Source organism: Lineus longissimus, chromosome 9 (genome assembly GCF_910592395.1).
Source record: "Lineus longissimus chromosome 9, tnLinLong1.2, whole genome shotgun sequence".
Lineage (NCBI taxonomy): Eukaryota > Metazoa > Nemertea > Pilidiophora > Heteronemertea > Lineidae > Lineus > Lineus longissimus.
In genome coordinates this window covers 12,388,750-12,408,302 of record NC_088316.1, presented here as the reverse complement: position 1 = coordinate 12,408,302, position 19,553 = coordinate 12,388,750, and the positions used below count along the sequence as shown (strand labels likewise).

At 41.4% G+C, this 19,553-nt stretch overlaps 1 protein-coding gene across 2 annotated transcripts in view; it reads right to left on the bottom strand.

Moving 5' to 3' along the window:
• LOC135494175 (inositol 1,4,5-trisphosphate receptor type 2-like) overlaps window positions 1-19,553 on the bottom strand; it is a 102,255-nt gene that overhangs the window by 45,262 nt on the left and 37,440 nt on the right. For both annotated transcript variants that reach the window (XM_064782016.1, XM_064782017.1), the window contains exons 2-17: window positions 16,982-17,081; window positions 16,292-16,365; window positions 15,734-15,858; window positions 15,219-15,305; window positions 12,756-12,833; window positions 11,801-11,881; window positions 11,138-11,323; window positions 8,413-8,500; window positions 7,622-7,732; window positions 5,484-5,629; window positions 5,088-5,252; window positions 4,241-4,366; window positions 3,247-3,378; window positions 2,455-2,640; window positions 1,849-2,076; window positions 1,225-1,347 (exon numbers count right to left, since the gene is read on the bottom strand). In XM_064782016.1, coding sequence (XP_064638086.1) covers window positions 1,225-1,347; window positions 1,849-2,076; window positions 2,455-2,640; window positions 3,247-3,378; window positions 4,241-4,366; window positions 5,088-5,252; window positions 5,484-5,629; window positions 7,622-7,732; window positions 8,413-8,500; window positions 11,138-11,323; window positions 11,801-11,881; window positions 12,756-12,833; window positions 15,219-15,305; window positions 15,734-15,858; window positions 16,292-16,365; window positions 16,982-17,081 — 2,036 coding nt within the window. The remainder of the gene's footprint in view (window positions 1-1,224; window positions 1,348-1,848; window positions 2,077-2,454; window positions 2,641-3,246; window positions 3,379-4,240; window positions 4,367-5,087; window positions 5,253-5,483; window positions 5,630-7,621; window positions 7,733-8,412; window positions 8,501-11,137; window positions 11,324-11,800; window positions 11,882-12,755; window positions 12,834-15,218; window positions 15,306-15,733; window positions 15,859-16,291; window positions 16,366-16,981; window positions 17,082-19,553) is intronic.

Genomic DNA, 19,553 nt, shown 5'->3' with positions numbered 1-19,553 from the left:
ATCTTCTAAATCTCATAGGCTTCCCCAGGCAGAGGGGGGCATGGGTCAAGGGGGGTGGGCAATCAACAACTCCTGGTGAAAAATGGTTGAAATTCACCTGTCCTTCCGCTGAAATACATTTTCAATACTGACTGTGAATAGCCCTTGTGCTTTTTGGAAAATTTGCTCCCTTGTGGGAATCCTTGGGTTGCCTATGCACATTTGGCAGGGAAGTGAATGAGTGTGAGCGGAGGCGTTACATTATTTGTGGAATAAAAAGTTGTTTCAATACGTTTTCTCGTGACACACATGGCATACTTGACATTTCGACAAAATTATATTAGCATCTTGACAACAGACTTTTTCAGCTCAACAGACTTTTTCTGCTCAACTCCCAGACATGACAGCATGTACTCAAAACCTCTTGGCTTGTAAATTTCATGGGAGAGCTGCATCTAAAATTCATTTCAAACAGAATGAATCGCAAATGTTGCATGTGACAGGGGTTGTGTAATTTTTACTGTAACAGTAGATTTTCGTTGTTTCGTGATGGATGCAGTGTCTAAAGAGAAAAAGGGTACAGTAGAGATGGGGTGACATTGGGCCATACTGGGGTGAAATGGTCCCACATTTTCCACCCTACAACTAGAACCATTGATGGTACATGTACATCTTCTATGTCAGCTATTAAAATCTCTGCACAAAGAGATGTTTAAGATAACCCAGTTGGCTAAGATATCTCAGTTAGCTAAAAAATAGTTCAGTTTAATTGCTAAAAGATAACTCAGTGAGCTAGAAGAGAACTCAGTGACATGAGGCTATAAAAAGACAACTCAGTTAGCTAAAAGATAACTGTGTCGGCAACAAAAAGATATCAGTAACTAAAGAGAACTCAGTTGGCTATCAAAGATATCTCAATCAGCTAAAAGATATCCCAGTTAGCTATAAAAAGACAACTCAGTCAGCTAAAAGATAACTCAGTCAGCTATAAAAAAAATATCAGTAAGCCACAAGATTACTCAGTAAAGCTAAACTTATAATTGTTTAGCCCAAATAAGTTTTTGGGAGTTGGGGGTAATTTCACCCCCCAGGGCCAACTTCACCCCACTTTACGGTATTGAAACAAACTCCTATAACTAAAAGAAACAAGATGTTAATACATTTAGTGCTGTTACCATGACAACAACTACACAACAAAACACCGACAGTTAGCTTCTGCGGCCACTGACGAGTTCACCGACTTACATCACAAAAACTACGGACTTCACTTCTAGTTTTCCCATTGTCTTTAGTGATGTAAAGAATATTACTCTTACTGGCCGGCCAGCCAGGGACGTCCGCACCAAATGAGACCAAGTAGACACCGTCCTGGAAATTGGGAGATGGGAATTTAAACTTGAGGTGTCGTTAAGGTTTAATTGTATTACAACTGATACTACGTGTCACGAAATTCTTTGAATAGACAACCTGCACAAATAAATTTCGGCCATTTTGAAAAGCCCATTTCACAGGCAACGTATGTTTACCAATAATTTGGCATAAGAGTAACGATAGACAAGCTTATGCAAGCAATTTACTTGAAGTTGACCATGTCTTCCAATTATCATGATATTTTGAATGCTTTTGGTGATGATTTGATTTAAAACATGACTTTCATGTCATGGTCAACTTACGCTGCCGATGAAAATGTATTTTCAAAATGGCCGAAATGTATTTTCACAAACTGTCTATTGGCCTTCGTCATGATCGAAGCCTTGAACTAACATTGCGCGATATTGTATCGCCACCTCTGCGTATCCAGGGTCTCCGGTTTGGTTCGACATCTCGAGGAAGGAACTATCAAACAAACTTTCAAAAACGTCATCTTACCCTGTCGCCGCAGAGCCACTTCTGCGTGATGTAGTTTTGATTCTCCGGCAGGGCCACCCCATCACAGACGCACAACACGTTCAACATGTCCAAGTAGCGATAGTTCTTGTTCTTCTTTAGCAGCGAGACGAAGATATCGATATCAGTGTGCGAGAGGCGGTCGACCACCTTACGATTGTCTTTGATTAGCTCCATCACCATCTGAGCGACATTGAGACCGATGTCTCCCTGGAACGAAAGTCACAGAAGGAATGGTCAAATAGATTTTTCGAAATAGCACCGTTGTCATTGGCTGCACATGCCCAGGAATGTGGCCATCAACCTGTGAAAAGTACATTTACGAGTTAATGGTTCCTGCCTAGTTGTCATTCAGCAAAGACTCAGTAAAATTGAGGTGACAACATAAAGGGGGCCTTACTCGGACCTTTTTTCTAACTATTATGATCCAACCTTGTCAGAATTCTAAAACATCTAGATTCATAATGAACCGGAGTTTACTGTCAATGGAAGCCTATTCCTGCCTTAGGTTTTAACAGGGCTGTTCAAAACTCCTCACTTTGAAAACCGTTTCGCAAAAGGTTTCCTTTAAATTGACCCTCTCCTTACCCTTTGGTTGAGCTGTGTGTAGAAGAAGCCCATGTACTTGGCCATATAGAGTGCGTTCTTACGACTGTTGCCGGCCATGTAGGCATGGAGCACGTCATAGGCTTTCTTGAAGATGGACGTCAGATAGATGCGATGCCTCGTCCCTCGCAGCGGAAACTTTAGTAACTCCATTAGGAGATCCAGAACCTGGAGATATGGAATTGGGAATTAGATGTACATAACTAAAAAAAAGGAGGTGTTTGGTCTAGCTCACTGGAGCAAAAAGATTTGTATAATGCAGGTTCAGTGATTTTGATCTGACATATCTGATTGGAGTTATAAGTCTATACATTCTTGCTACAATCCGTAGCACTGTCCAATCCAAGGAAAGAGCCTTGCATTAGCCCTACACTGGAACCCAGGACCTGCGGATTTTATCAATTTTTAGACACTAATTAGTAAATGACTAAAGAGGGATCAGTGGCAGAGTGGTTAGAGCGCCAGGCTTATAACCAGGAGGTCATAGGTTCGATACTCAGACGGATCAACACTGTTTCATCTTTGTGTCCTTGTGCAAGGCACTTAACCCCACTGGCTTCTCTCCACCCAGGAGTATTAAAATGGGTACCAGGCTTGCCTGGGAAGTTACCTGTGATAGACCGGCATCCTATTCAGGGGGAGTGATACTCCTAGTTGCTTAATGCTATGGAAGCCAGGATTAGCTCTGGCCACATGAGCCGTTGACGGCTCTGGCGATAGCCCAGCTGACCTTAACTTCTAAAAGAGGACTAATTAGTAAATGACAATGCCTACCCTAAGATTTCGCAGCAACTTTTGTCGTGGTTTCTCTGGTAAGCCTGTCACATAGAGGAAGTTTGTGAGCTCGGTCAAAGCTTCCGTTACTCTGTGCGTCTCGACCGCGTGAAGAGTTTTTCCGTTTGTTAACTGAAATATATCACGATGCGTGAAACAGAATTCTAACAGGCCTTGATTGCAATTTACATTGTAGAATGGGCTTTGCATGTACAGTAGAACCTCTCTATTAAGGACACCTTCGGGACTGGCAAGTGCTGTCCTTAATAGAGAGGTGTCCTGATTAGAGAGGTCAAATTGAATAGAAACTACCAATTTGGGACCAAAACTAGTGTCCTTAATAGAGAGGTATCCTGATTAGAGGGGTCAAATTGAATAGAAACTACCAATTTGGGACCAAAACTAGTGTCCTTAATAGATAGGTTGTCCTTAATAGAGAGGTGTCTGCTAAGGGAGGTTCCTATGTACATGTATCATATACACAGGCAAAAGTTTCGGCCCACGGATAGTTGATGGGGATTAATCATGAACGCTCCATCCATGGGCCATCCATGGATAGCTGATTGATGATCTCCATCAGCTATCCATGGATGGACCTCCGTGGATGGAGCGTCCAAGGGGTATCCGTGGATAGTTGATGGAATCCGTTATAGACTCTATGATGGGCCATCATAGACTCTATTTTATGATGGAATACAGGTATTAAACTCGGCCAATTTATTTTTATTTTCCATAGGTTTGAATGCTGCCACTCTTTAATGCTTTACATATCGTTTTGTGGCCAATCTTGAGTGTCTCATTTTGGATTTACCAGTTGTAAAACGTCACTGGTGATAATCATGAATGTTCCATCCATGGACCTCCGTGGCCTGAATGTCCATGGGCCGTCAACTATCCGTGGACGGATACCTTTGCCTGTGTACTCTAACTCAGTACATGACTACAGCTGGACATAAAGGCATCAAATCTAATATAACAACCCCAACAAACTTACATCGGCTATGAGATTCTTGATAAAAGGCACGGTCCCGGCCACGTAGTTGAATATACTGACGTGTTCCTGCATGCACTGCTGGAGGGAAAATGCATCGTCGTATTGCTGGTCACATTCTGTTGAGATCTGAAAAGGCAAGATACGGCTGATGACAGATTTTAAAAACATCTAACCTTAAAGGTTTACGCCGTTCATTCAAATATATTTACTGCTGGTTCAACTATCTTTTGTTCCCTATTTCTAATGCCAGGCGCTGCCAAAAGTCAATCATGCCCGTTTTCTGTATACAATGGGTACCTGCATCAATTTTTCCAATCGCTGCATGCTTATTTAGAGTATTTGACTGAGTTTGTCATACAAGAACACTACAAGGAAGGCGTATGTTCCAATCATCGCAAATCTTCCAAAAAAGGTTTTCTCTGGTGCAGGCTTTGCATATAACAGATAAGTAATCGGCTTTTCCTCGCCATCAGGCCTAAAAAATGTCCTTCCTAACTTTGTTTTGGGAACAATGTAAAGTTTGTTGATTATAGTGTCACCCCTGATGAAAGGACCAGCCAGCTTTTGGCTTATGAGACACTCGTTACTTCCAAACTCCTATCTCTTATGCCAGGCACCTGGCAAGAAGGCAGCTTGTACCCTATATTTAACTAGCTGGCGGCTAACCAACTGGTCGCATCGGAAAGAGGTTACCAATGGGCCTTGAACCTTCGACCTTCCGTTCACGAGGCGGCCACCTTAACCACTAGGCCATCGAGATCGGCAATGTGCATCACTTGAGTTTTTATAGCATTATGCCTGTAGAAAATTACACAAACTGTTTACACCCCCCTCAAATTTAACTTACCTCATGAAGTTGTGCTTCATCACACTCTATGCCACGCAATGATTCGAACTGTGCCAATCTCTTCTCTCGCGGGACGTACTCGACATCTTTAAGAGCATGAAGCCACCTGCCTGTCAACTCATGTTCAATCCTCGCGTAACTCTCAAACTTAATCTCGTCTACCTCCTGAAAAATGGAGAGACGAAGGTACAGTATAGTTGAACCTCTCTATTACGGACACCCTCAGGATGGCAAGTGCCGTCCTTGATAGAGAGGTGTCTCGAATTGAGAGGTCAGACTGAATAGAAAGACCAAATTTCGGACCACAACTTGTGTCCTCACGAGAAAGTGTGTCCACTACCACTGTATAATCAAATGGGGCATCTAACTGTGCTGTTTAACTCGCTAAAACCTCACCTTTTTGACAGGATGTAGTCTGAACACTGCTCGTGGATCTCGGTGATCTGTCGTAAGGTCGACCTCAAGGTCAGAGTTCACGCACAGGTAGCGCCGCGTGACCATGTGGCGTAATCTGATCTGCTGTCCCCATCTTATCACATTTCCTGAAAAGTACGATTTTATGACACTTTATTATAAATAGAGAGGTTCTACTGTGCATAGCTTCACCTCGTATTCTTCATGTTCAATAAAAAGCACTGTGATCAAATGAGTGAGGTTTATAAACAGAATAGCTGAGCAGGTAGACAATTCTAACAGCAGATCTGCAGGGATAGGCCAGATGAATACTGCCTCTAATTAACTGCCAGTCTCATTTGATTGGTGCACGGGAAGGGCAGATGTTCTGATTGTGACATTTAAAGAGTGTTTTATTCAACTTAAAAAGTTAACGTCATCTGTGTGCCTTAAATTCAAAAGTTCCCCTGTCAAGTTAAGGGTTGACCAAAGGCACCACCATTCCGGCTGAAACTTGAAATCCTAAAGCAATTGGAACACTTTCAAAACAATGTGAGTGCCAATATCTGGGGTCAGAGTCCAGAGAATAGCCTCCCATGTTTTATATGGGCAGCCCGTTTATTTTTAAGTAAGATTTCAAGTTCTAGCAAATATCAGGGATCAGAGTCCCGCGAACCGCCCCCCATGTTTTGTGTGAGCAGCCCGTTTATTTTGAAGTATTTTTATTTGCTCTCAGATTTCAAGTTCCAGCCAATATCAGGGATCAGAGTCCCAAGAACAGCCTCCCATGTTTTATGCTGGCAGCCCATTTATTTTGAAGTATTTTTATTTGCTCTAAGATTTAAAGTTCCAGCCAAAATGGTGGTACCCTTAAATAAAGGGCCTGTGGTAAGACGTATTTTTAACGATACCATGCGGTGCAAAGCTGCATGTGCAAGGAAAAATGTGTGCTAGGATGAAGCAAATTGTTCTGCAAAAAGAAAGACTTATATTTGTTAATTGATAAGACAATCATGCAGGATAACTTACAATTGTCACATGCTAGATGAGCAATTGATACAGGGGTGATATGCTAGCAACTAGTAATTGAGAAAACCTGGCAGCAATTGGGTCACTCTGGTGTAATATCTTATTTTTGGTCGGGGGGGGGGGGGGGGCAAAAGGCTAGCTACTACCCCCCCCCCCCCCCCCCAATTACCTCTGAATTCACAATGAACAGAAAAGTAATTATACGCATCAACATCTAGCCAGGTTGTCAATCTTTTCATCACTCACATCATCTCTCTTCTACTTCTTTTGTGCAACATGATGGTTTAATTGCCCCACCACAAGTGCAAGGGATATACACAGTATAAAACTTTTCAGAATGAGTTTTTGCAGTCCAAAATAAATATCCAAGAAAATGATCGAATCAAGTATCTATATATTAATAAATCTTCTCCAAAAAATTACACCATAAACAATCATAAATGTCAAAATTGGATGCAAAAAACAAGTTTAAATTGTATTTTAAAAAGAAGATTGAACTTTATGGTAAGTAAAGTTACTCACGACTATCACCACGAAAAACTGTTTGTAGTCACCATAAAGAATCACTTAAAAGTTTAATTAACTTATTTTTCTACATTAAACCCATGTGCACATGGGTTAAATGTTACATCGAATCCGATATATGTGACCCGTCAAGGCAAAACCAGGCGCATGTCGCACAGATGATGTACCAAAATGACACCAGATAATCAAAGAAATTGGTGTAATCTCAAGTTAGTTTCAAGTCCTGCCATTAAGCTCAGAGGAACATGGGCCTAATTTTGCTGTGACAGTCACATATATCAGCCCATCAATCTAAGCATACATGTACGACTTTTTAGAAAATACGTATCATTTTGGAAGTTTTACAGTGTTTGTGACAGTACAGCCAAACTCGAAGGGTGGGTCTGCTTAAAAGAAGCCTGGAAAAAGACTAAGGAACTACCCAAAGGAAATTTGAATTTGTACAAAGTGCTTGTGGTGCAGAGAGGGGATATATCAAGGTGAGATCGATAATCATGCAGAGTTACATGCATTTTGTGTGTCCATCTGAAAGCCCGGACCACCAGATAAGACAGATTTGGCACTGGATTCTGAAAGGTGATACCTACCATTGAGAATACTGTCCTCTGCCTCAACCTGCCAGTAAGTCAGGCCTGACGTACTCGGCATTAGCGTCTTAGGTTTGTTGATTTGGTCGATTTGGCGCACTCGTAGATGGACTGAAAATAACAATACAGTGAAACCTCTCTTAGCGGACACCTCTCTATTAAGGACACCCTCTCTAATAAGGACACTGGTTTTGGTCCCAAGCCTGTGATTTTCATTCAAATTTACCTCTTTAATGAGGACACATCTCTTATAATGACAGCATATGTCAGTCCCAAGGGTTCACTTCTACTTTGACAGGCAGACATGTGGTCATGGGACAACCCTGAGTGACTGATGGTGTGGACACCATTCTGTCATCATCGAACATCCTCAGCAAGGCGGATCAGGTTTTCAGTGCTACTTCGCTGATGCAACTACGCACTGCTCACTAAGAAAGTCTGCCCATAGCAACCACAATTACCGACATATAGCCAAACCTAGATCTTAGATAGGCTTTAGCCATTGCCAATGACAATGGTAGGTAGTGTCGTTCTCCAAAAGGTCATTTGTCAGGGCAGCTTACCCCCCTTCCTTGGTAGCTTTATACCATCCTACCTTGCGCTAGAGTCGAATTTGTAAAGGGTTTCTATCGGGCCAACCCACCTTAAATTGCTGGCCGCCCCACTGGCAAAACTTCTTGGATATCATTGCAGGGTACAAGCTACCTTGAGAAAAGCAGTGGAGAACCCAGAATACGAGTAACTGATGCGTGTTACTCTTGGTGTTATGACATAATGTCTGTGTTGCTTACCATTTTGTAGCACTTCATCTCCAAAGAGACCTTCCGTGATCAGGTAGGCTTCCAGCTCCCGGTGATATAGACGGATTACTGATCCTCCCTGGAAGACCGGAGGAAGAATTAGAAGATTTGATAAGAAGTTTAAAGCCGAGGACACACTACCAAGAAAAATTGGCCAATGGTGATTAATTTAATTGACTGCAGATGTCTTGTCATATGTGAACGGTCCGGCAATTCACTTGGCCAATGAAATTAGATACTCTCACCCAGTCTTGGTGAGTTGGTGGGGAGTTCTATATTTTCGCCAAGATTGCCACCACAGGGGAGCTACTTCAGGTAGAATTGTCGTTTGTGAACGGTTCACCAACTGTTTCAAGCAAGGAAAATGTAAACAAGAGGTTTTATTTTTAACTCTTTCAAGCCCTTTACACCAAGAAAAAATGAATTCATGTTACTAGGCACTAGCTTTTTTAGCTATTTGGGTCTACATTTTAAGGTGGAGTTCCGATTATATGTTTTTGACATGTAAACCCGTACTTTGAAGATGGTTGGCTGTTTTGAGAATGTCCATGGGCCTATAAAACTACAGGTATATACCTGATTAATCAGGAGCAATGACAGCAGGGGTCTCATAAGCCATGTTTGTTTTCATCTGAAAATTCCCTCCAAAATGTTTCCCTCCAGTGACGTCACAGACAGGTATGCAGGTAGCTAAAATTGTCTGGGCCTGACATTGGTGTGAACGCACAGTTGTTGAGGCCAGCAAGAGTGACTTGCCAGGTGACCCTACATCTGTTTTTGATCTTGGTGAGCAATAGTTGGTAGTGTGTCCTCGGCTTAAGGGAGGTGTTAGGTGAACAGTTTTCCTGGAGTCAAAGGGTAAAATGGCCCAAAGAATGCGTATGAAGGGTCCGACAAAATTTCCCCCAAATGTGTAGCTATTTTGGGTAGGCAGTTCTTGTATGAAGTATAAATCTCATGCAGGTGTTTAATCATGCATTGGCCCTGTCAATTATGCTGGTAAAGCTGTAGCAAACTTCCAACAAATTTCTTTTTTCAATCTGAACTTTTTTGGCATTGTGGGATGTGATTCAAGGGAAAAGTTGGGATTGCGAGTACGGGGATGGTGGGTAAACTCGGGTAGTGTTATTTTTTTCTCACTTCAACAAAACATACTCTGATCACAATTATGGTGTGTGGGGATGATCACATACTGGTGTACGACATTGTACATTGACTTCCATACAATCATTGTAGATAAAAGACATAATGGGTGATATGAAAGACATAATGGGTGATATGAATAAAGACTAGCAAATGCTTTTTCTTCAATTGTGTACAGAAAGGCCTAGTGTAAATGTACATGGAGTTTTAGATAAAAGCATTTGCTAGTCTTTATTCATATCACCCAATGTCTACTTCATACCTGTACTATTAAAAGCACTGACACTACATGTAAATATCTTCATTAAATCGGAAAAGACACTTGTCTGGCAAGGTAAGTACCATGGTCGGGAAAGTGTGGGAATCAGGGAAAGAAAAGACACAATGCATAACATAAACACTGAGTACAAGCGTACCGTGCTATATTCCAAAGGAAAAGAATCTATTGATCATATTCTTTGATGCACAGGGTATTTCATTACAACTTGGGCAATATTTCATATCAGCTATACACCGGTATCAAAATGTGCACTCGTTCACCCAAAATTAAATAACAAAGGACGTACAGTAGAACCTCTCTATCAAGGACACCCTCGGAATTGACAAGTGCTGTCCTTAATATAGAGGTGTCCTGATTAGAGAGGTCAAATTGAATGGAAACATAACAATTTGAGACCAAAGCTAGTGTTCTTAATAGAGAGGTTGTCCTTAATAGAGAGGTGTCAGCTAAGAGAGGTTCTACTGTATTTATATTGGACTGTTCTTCCAGTCTGTATAGCAGGGTATGCGTGCGACGTGCTTGTCCACAGTGATAAAACTAAATCAAAGAAATATAAGACAAATGGTGAAGGCAAACTTTATTAATAAAACACAAAAATAATTTTAATTTAAAAAGCTTTTATACAATAGACCAGCTTACCACAATGATGTTCTGTAAAAAGAGAGACCAGTTATAATGAACATGCAAAAAACAGTTTTAGGAAGAAACAAGCCTACATATAGAGCAGAACCTCTCTATTATGGACACCCTTTCTGTCCTTAATTGACAGGTGTCCTGATTACAGAGGTCAATTTAATGAACATGACCAATTTGAGACCTTAACATGTACATGTCATACAGTGTCCTTAATATAGAGGGTGTCCTTAATAGAGAGGTGCCCACTAGAGGAGGTGCTTAAATGTACTACAGAAGCTGTGCATCTGCATGCTTATAAACACATTTCTTTTGAGCTTGCATCTCGTTACACAAGACTGTATCTAGGGGAAATCCATCCCAAGCCACTTAACCCAGTAGTACAGTGCGTTGACTTATTGCCCATGGACAGGCAGAGCTCATGGACAGGCAGATGGCAGAATTCTATCACAGGAAGTGTACGAGGATTGAACCCGGGACTTCTGGCGTATAAGACCTGCACTCTACCAAATAAGCCAAGGGGAATTCCCCAAACCTGGGCTAGCAGGAATGATGCCAGCACTACAGAAGCACTGTATTTCAAAGAGTTTCCACCTGAGGGTGAGCTTGTGGATAAGGGTAATTGATTATGGCCATATACAGTCAAATCCATTTTCTCACCTTTACAAATTCCTCGTCCCCGAGTATGGGCTTACAGGTTTTGATGAGTGTGAAACCAGTTCTCTCGATGCCGAGGTTCAATTCAGACCCGAACGTGTCGTAATCAATCTGCCAGGGCATACTCGCATGGAAATACTGGCCGACAGACTTCACACTCTCCAATACGATCTGGTCATATATTTGCACCTGAAGAATGAAATGAGGGTTATAGTGTCTTTATCCTGAGATGCACACCTCAAACAAATGCACAGTGGAACCTCTCTATTATGGACACCCTCGGGACTGACAAGTGCTGTCCTTAATAGAGAGGTGTCCTGATTAGAGAGGTCAAGTTGAAAGGAAACAACCCATTTGGGACCAATACTAGTGTCCTTAATAGAGAGGGTGTCCTTGATAGAGGTGTCCGCTAAGGGAGGTTTCACTGTACATTTCTGTGGGATGTGAACACTGAAATGTTCCACAAGCTGACCAAAGTGACTTATCCTTATACATGACCACCTGGTTGGAAAAACACATTTTTGCACGCCATTTCCAGTAGCTTTCGGATCCAAAATCTGCAAGATCGGCTTAATGGAACTGGCTGTAAATTTTAGGGAGCAAAGAATTCGGCCAGTGCCACATATCAATGCACAAGATCAAGATGCATTCGAGTCCCATACTCACATTGTCACCTTCCGACTTCACCTTATATCGAGGCTGAACGCGGAACTGGGCGTGTTTGGCATTATAATCGTGCAGGGACACCTGAAAGCGACATGGTTTTTCATTAAATTGAGAAAATAAAAGGACATTTGTGACTCTTTTCTACAAAGTTTTGATTATCTGTGAACAATGACAAGATTTCAGCTTTTGTACCCTTTTTTGAGGCCCGGAGATACAATTTACATGACTGTACAGTAGAACCTCTCTATTAAGGACACCCATGGAATTGACAAGTGCTGTCCTTGATAGAGAGATGTCCTGATTAGAGAGGTCACATTGAATGGAAACAACCAATTTGGCACCAAAACTAGTGTCTTTAATAGAGAGGTTGTCCTTAATAGAGAGGTGTCCACTAAGGGAGGTTCCACTGTAGTTGCAAGATGAGGACAGATGAAACCATCAGAAATGCACTGGCCACTGATAAAAAAAGGTCATGCATAATTTAGGGTCCACCAAGCCTGTCAAACAGACTTCCCTAAGTTTTTTGGCAACTGTACTGATTGATATTGGGCACAAGCAGGGAGATCCAACTGTCATTTTAAAGTGATACTATGATGTGATTTACAACTTTGCGGGAATACGTCCGTTTTTAATTGTTGATCACAAATGTAAAGCTCAAATTTTCCATTTTTGATTAGATTTATTATAAAATCGCTGAATGTAAACCACCGCGACCGCAAAAATGTTCATGTTGTGACGTCATCAACGAAAATGGCACCGAAGCGAGCCGTCCGGGTGGGATTAAACCATCAATTTCTAGAAAATGTGCATTTCGATTCGAAAACCTTACCGATTTATGAGAAAGTGACATACATGTAGTCATTTGTCAAAAACAGCTAAAATAATATATGGTGAAATTTGACACGAGTTACCCTTTAATCTTGGCCTATACTTACTACACATCTGTCAAACTTACCAGCATATTGTTCTTGTCCCGGACACTTCCCTGAGTTGTACTGACGTGGATATATTTACCAGTGTACACATGTTTAAGCTAAAAGGAAGAGAAAGTTTGTTTTACAGTAGAACCTCTCTATTAAGGACACCCTTGGGACTGACAAGTGCTGTCCTTAATAGAGAGGTGTTCTGATTAGAGATGTCAAATTGAATGGAAACAACCAATTTGGCACCAAAACTTGTGTCCTTAATAGAGAGGTGTCCAATAAGAGAGGTTCTACTGTACTTAACATGAAACATGCGAATTACATTGTATTACAACCTAATTTTTCAATGAATTTTTTTTCTGCTCTAATCAGTCCAAATCAAAGACGCAGAGTTAGCATCTGCTGCACAAGGCCAAAAGGAGAAGTGCAGGATTCTCGCCAACCAAAAACAGGGGCTGGTTCAAAGGGAGGGGGGGCCTATAATTTGAAAAAATCTTTGAAACTGACTTCGAATCTAAAAAGAATACCACGCATATGAAATTTACCAGGGTTATGAGAGTGAATCCAGGACACACCTGAATGACATTAATTTTCCTTTCGGGTTTTGGGGACATCAGAGAAACTTGGCACAATGTCCCATCTACCATAAACATGTGTCCATACTATAAAGCCAACTCTTGCTCACATTTTACTCCACTCAAAAAACTTCCACAATGGGCCCCTCTTGGGTCAAGACTGAAGACTGAACTGGTGAGCAGCATATAATTTCATTTGCAGATCATGTCCATCCATATGCCATGCGCTGGCATGCCCCAGGCCAGGAGCAGGACAGGCACTCATTATTTTCTCATCTCACAAGCAGTGTGCTGCAAGAGGGGGCCCGTCTCAACAGATGCAGAAAATGAGATGAGACATTTTGGGGACCATCTCAGTAGTCAAGTGGGACACTGCTCCCGTAACATACAATTAGCTGTCTTTATAGTGAACTCCCCTTGGATCCCTACAAAACCCTCAACAAAACAAACTCCCCTTTACCCCTTCACACAACTGCCCTTTAAACATCAAAATCATCAACAGAGCTCCCTTTAGAAATAACAAAATCCAACACAAGTCCTGTTAGACATTAAAGCCCTCAACAAAACTACCCTGATATCTAACCCTTCTACACATCTCCCTTTTTAACACCAACCCCTCAACAAAAGTCCCCATTTAAATACCTAACCCCTCAAATAACCCCCCCCCCTTCTATTATTTATTAAACCCCTCAACATAACTTCCCTTTAAAACATCAAACCCTCTGACAGAATTCTACCTTAAGTTAATACCAAACCCCTAAACACAACTCCCCTTTAAGTCTTTAAGTACCAAACACCTAACATAACTCCCCTTTAAACATAAAATCCCTCAACACAACTCCACAACACCAAACCCTCAATAAATCACCCATTCATATCCCAAACCCATGTACACGTGCAACTCCCCTTTGAACATTAATCCCTTCAACACAACTTCCCTTTGATATAAAATCAAATCCGGAGACAACCTTTTCGGTACACAACTCCTTCATGAACAACCATGAAAAATCAGATCACACTACTGAGATGGTCCCTAAAATTCCTCATTTCATTTTCTGCATCTGTTGAGATGGGCCCCGTCCTGTAGGACGCTGCAGGACGTCCTGCGTGCCGAGTTTCGTACCCGCCGATTCCGTCCCAGCCGTGACTTCTCAAGTACTTTAATCGCTGTGTTTAGACAAAATTTCGTACCAATAATGTCAAAATTGAAGTAATCAATAATAATTAAAAGCTTTTGAGAAGATATCGTAGTCTAAACAGACATTAAAAGATAGGGCTAAACTTTAGAATCCCCGATCGGAAATGACGTAGTTTGATCGCATTCAACTATAAATCCATTGAACAGTGGTGCTTGGTTAGTCAACCGATGACCTTTTTTTGGGGTGTGATCGGGGATTCTAAACTCGTTCCAAAGATAGTTTGCGTTTTGTTTATCAAGTTGTGATTTATGTTGATGACTCCAATGCGTATCTGTAGATTACAATAGGGGAATCTCAATAATGACGTCATCAAAGGGGTTTCTCAGAAATTACGGTGCCGCGCAAGAAACATCTATAATTATTCCCATTGAGTTTATTTTACACGAAATCACTGCATCTTTCGAGTTTATTTGTGATAATTATTCACGAGTATTCTGAAGTGATTGACCCAACTAAGAGGATTCAAGTTAGCTTCTTGCGTCTGGCCAACAAAATTGATATATATACTGTTGCTTCATAGCCTGCACGAGGGCATGGTCTCACTCGCCATGAATCTGATACGTCCATGTTCTTGTTGAATCTCTATACAATCACAGTAAAGTACGGTAGGACTGTTTTGCAGGGGAACTAAATTCACCGTTACACCGGCTCTGCAAAACAGAATTTTCCAAGAGACATTAGTGATGATAGGATGGCTGGAAAATTCTCTCTGGCTACGTACCTGTATTATCTCGCCGTATCGCACCCTCTTCCCGTGCTGTCGCTTCTGTTCCGCGATGTTGTCGTTGTTCTCTGCCTCGGCCGACATCTGGAAAAAAACGCTCTTTTATTGAGGAAACACAAGAACAATAATTTCAAAAGGTAATTTTCTAAAATTTCTGAATAAATGTGCAGCTTGTCATTGCGCATAAAAACAAACTGGGGACTTTCACACAGTATAATTACGTTCTAAATCTAACCAATAGAGCGTATTTACGTTCTGTAGATCCGGTGTGGTTCTATTGAACCGTTTCTATCACAGAACAATGCCACAAAAGTAAACAGGATCTACTAGAACGTAGATTACGCGCTAAAGAGTATAAAATACGGAGGAAAATGCTTTGCAGCGTGCGCAGCCGGCTAATGTTACCACCCCAGGCTCTAAAAGATGGACAGGCAGATAGAATTGTCTCTGCTACTGGTCAACAGAGATGACGCACACATTTGAAAAAAAGACAAAACCTGTCTCCAACCAACCTTTGCAGATGGCAGCTGAGCTTTTGTTCTGATGTCATTGTCATCTCGCTGACCTCGTGCGTATATCTTCCGATATTTTTTGTTCAATTTGTACCTGTTTTGGATACACACTTGAAACGTCACCGCTAAAAATTAAATCAAAGAAATAAATGGTTAGTGTGAAGAAATGATGGCAATCCATCTTTATTTTGGCTATTCACTACCACTCTCGCCCTATAAGTGTTCTCGTTTCTGGCTTATGCTAGTAATCGGGGGCCTACCATAAATGAATAAGACCGTAAAGGTTCCTCTTGGTACCGGTGTAATGTTTTTGAGTGTTTCTGTTTTTGAGTGTTTCCCCTCATTGTTTGGGAACGCTCAAAAATAGATTGACGAGCTTTTCTGTGTATCCCCCCTATTGAAAAGTCATGGTCTCTCTAGCTGCCTATTGTTTGGAAACACTGAAACATGGGGAACAACCACAGATGTTACACCGGTACGGTTTTGCAGAAAAGACATGAAAAACTGAAGCTCTGTGCAGTTGTGTATATTTAGAAAGTCGTTCGCCCATTGGCTTACCGTGAGGATTGGGAATCTGTGCAGGTGTTTCTCTGTCCTGTTGCTGATATATGTACAAACCATTGTGCACACAGCTGAAAAAGAAAGCAATTTTTGGATAGGATTTTTGACAACTCTTCTGCTGGGGAATGGGCCTAATTTTTCATAGTGCCGGTTTGGTGATGATGGGCGTTATAGTTGTTGGTAGCGCGTTGATAGAATGCAATGAATCACTCTTCTAAGGCTTATGGACAATGCCGAATTACCAAAGATTGATCAGTTCTCTAAATGAAAGTATTGATGGGGAGATAACAATGTGGCATGTTTCAATGTTGAGGCTATACAATATGCGTCATACCATAAAGAAATACCTACGTAAAGGTCTCACTTTGTATCGACACTACTAAAATCAAAACCATACGTCAATAGGCCCTTTGCCAGATACGCCTGTACCACCTAGGTTCGGGCAAACTATCTCTACAATAAGTTTTGTGCGGTTAATGACACCAGACAATGCCTTTCTAGCCATTGTCTGGCGTCTTTCCCACGGAGATCTGTTAATAGATGGTTTGTTTTCCCGACCATAGGTGGTACCAGCGAATCTGGCAAAGGGCCAATATGATCATGCAAGATACTCGCTCGCGCTACCAAGTGTGACCTTTACGGCGCTATTTCTTTATGGTATGACGCATACAGCCTTATCACTTATACCTTGATTGATAACTGAAGATGTATCCATCGGTTCCGACGCAGTATAGGCAGATGTAGTCCCCTATACAGAGGAAATCTCCCATGCTGGTGACCTCAGTTCCTGAAAGACACGAAGGAGACACCTCATAAGAAACCAGCAATACCTTTAAGACTACTGTCAGATAGTACATACAGCACCTCTACTCAACTTGCTGACATCGGCTGGTAAAAAAACTCGAAAAAAAGGCTGAAATCACATTTCGGACACCATGTTGCCTACACTCTTCCGCTACGCAGTGGTTTAGTAGGGATTCAAAGTGCCACAGTGTTAAAGATTATTTGCCATTGCCTTAGGAGTGTACATGCTGCCATCCGAATTCGCCCTTTCCAGGAAGTGAGTATTTCACACGTAAGAGTAATTTGTTCGCGTGCCACTACGGTTGGGTGTCAGCTAGGTTGATTGGGTATTCGAAAAGGCTGGATCACTGGACTGCTAGATTTACTGGATTGTGACTCCTGGATCTCCACCGCCTGGATAAATTGCACAATTCTCAAATCCCTAACGTTTCCCACCATGTGCTTCAAGTGCACACACTGGCACTGCCAACATGGATCCCACAGTCGCAGACTCTTCACCAGAAAAACCGCCGAGCTATTACCGTCGCTTCTATGAAGCTCAAGCTATTGTGTGAATGATTCTGTACTTGTGTCAGGGTATTCGATTAGCCGGTTGTGATAATGGCCGCATATGAGGCCGAGTTTTGCAACATGTACGGTAGGCTAGACTACAGTACAGCATGCGGTGCCAGCAACAGCAGCGATCCCCAATCCAGACGGTGGTGGTCCATGAGTCACAATCCAGTGAATCCAGTAGTCCAGCGATCCAGCTTTTTCGAATACCCAGGTTTACTGGTCCCTTCGAACATGAACTTATGCTGATACGTGTGTGATTAATATAAAGGCATAAGGAATATCTTACCGTCTTGGAAAAACATGATGAGAATAAAACAGTAAATGCTAAAGAGATTATAATGAAGACGGCATGCAGTGCTATCATAAAATACGTGGCGTCGGGCTGAGAAGAAGGACGTGAATGATCCAACACAAACTGGTCAACGAATGGCACCAACTTTCGCTGCTTGTGAATAAGTAATCCAAGTATTACAACTGATAACAAGAAGGAGTTACGCCTGTAATACCAATGCAAAGGCCTACACTCTACAGGTCATTGCATCATTTCAACTACTGCCTTCTGTAAGCCTATGTAACTATGTAAAGCGCCCGTGAACGAGCAATACTTTTCTAAAATGACCATTGTCTAAAATGACCATTGTCTAGATTACCATTGTCTAATTTACCATTGTCTAAAACGACCATTGTCTGAAATGACCATTGTCTAAAATGACCATTGTCTAGATTACCATTGTCTAATTTACCATTGTCTAAAACGACCATTGTCTGAAATGACCATTGTCTAAAATGACCATTGTCTAGATTACCATTGTCTAATTTACCATTGTCTAATTTACCATTGTCTAAAACGACCATTGTCTGAAATGACCATTGTCTAAAATGACCATTGTCTAATTTACTTTGTCTAAAATATCGCTGTCTAATTTACTTTTGTTTAATTTACCCGGATTCCTCCAAACGTGGTCAGTTTCACGATGATAACTTTTATGCAATAGTTCCCAGCCAGTAGAAATTGTCTAGATTGTCTAATTTACCATTGTCTAAAATGACAATTGTCTAAAATGACCATTGTCTAATTTACTTTGTCTAAAATATCGCTGTCTAATTTACTTTTGTCTAATTTACCCGGATTCCTCCAAACGTGATCAGTTTCATGATGATAACTTTTATGCAATAGCTCCCAGCCAGTAGAAATTGCTGTCACAAATCAACGTTGGGTAAATTTAGGCAGGGTGCTTGCATAATGATGTCCGGAGAGGTCATCAATACAAAAATAGGCCTAGTAGTATCCCTACCGTGCGTTGAATCTGCACAGGCCAATACAGCCAGGAGCATGGCTTTTCTCAAAAAAATTGCTCCAGGCAACCGAATTGGACCCTACCAACTTGGTCGATCACGAGGAAAAGCTTTGAAAATACTTTGCTAGGTGTCTACTTAAGGTAGCTCAAATGGTACCTTACGGAAGGGTAGGATTTAAGGAAAATACTTAAGTATTTCCCAGGTTAAGATGTTTCATGCATATCACTTTAGATAAGGAGCCTCTTAAGATCAAAACTTAAGTAAAATACTTAAACATAAGGAAATGTTCACACTTAAGATGCTTTATGCATACGGGCGGTGGTGTCCAAGCTTGGTTGATATTCTGAGCAGACCTGAGTATTAGCTCATTTCTGGAATTTAGGCCATCAAAAGAAATGTGACTTGTCTTCGCCGAACAACACACAGCACTTTATGAATCATAACAAACAGGTAGTTAAAGGAGGTGTGTCGCCAAATACATTGTAATACTGAGCCGGCACTTCTGAAGATTACAGCCTTCCAATTAGAGGGTGCTACAGATGTGCGTCCGAAAATTTGAACAATCAGTAGAACATTTGCGTACAATTTCTGATTCATCCAA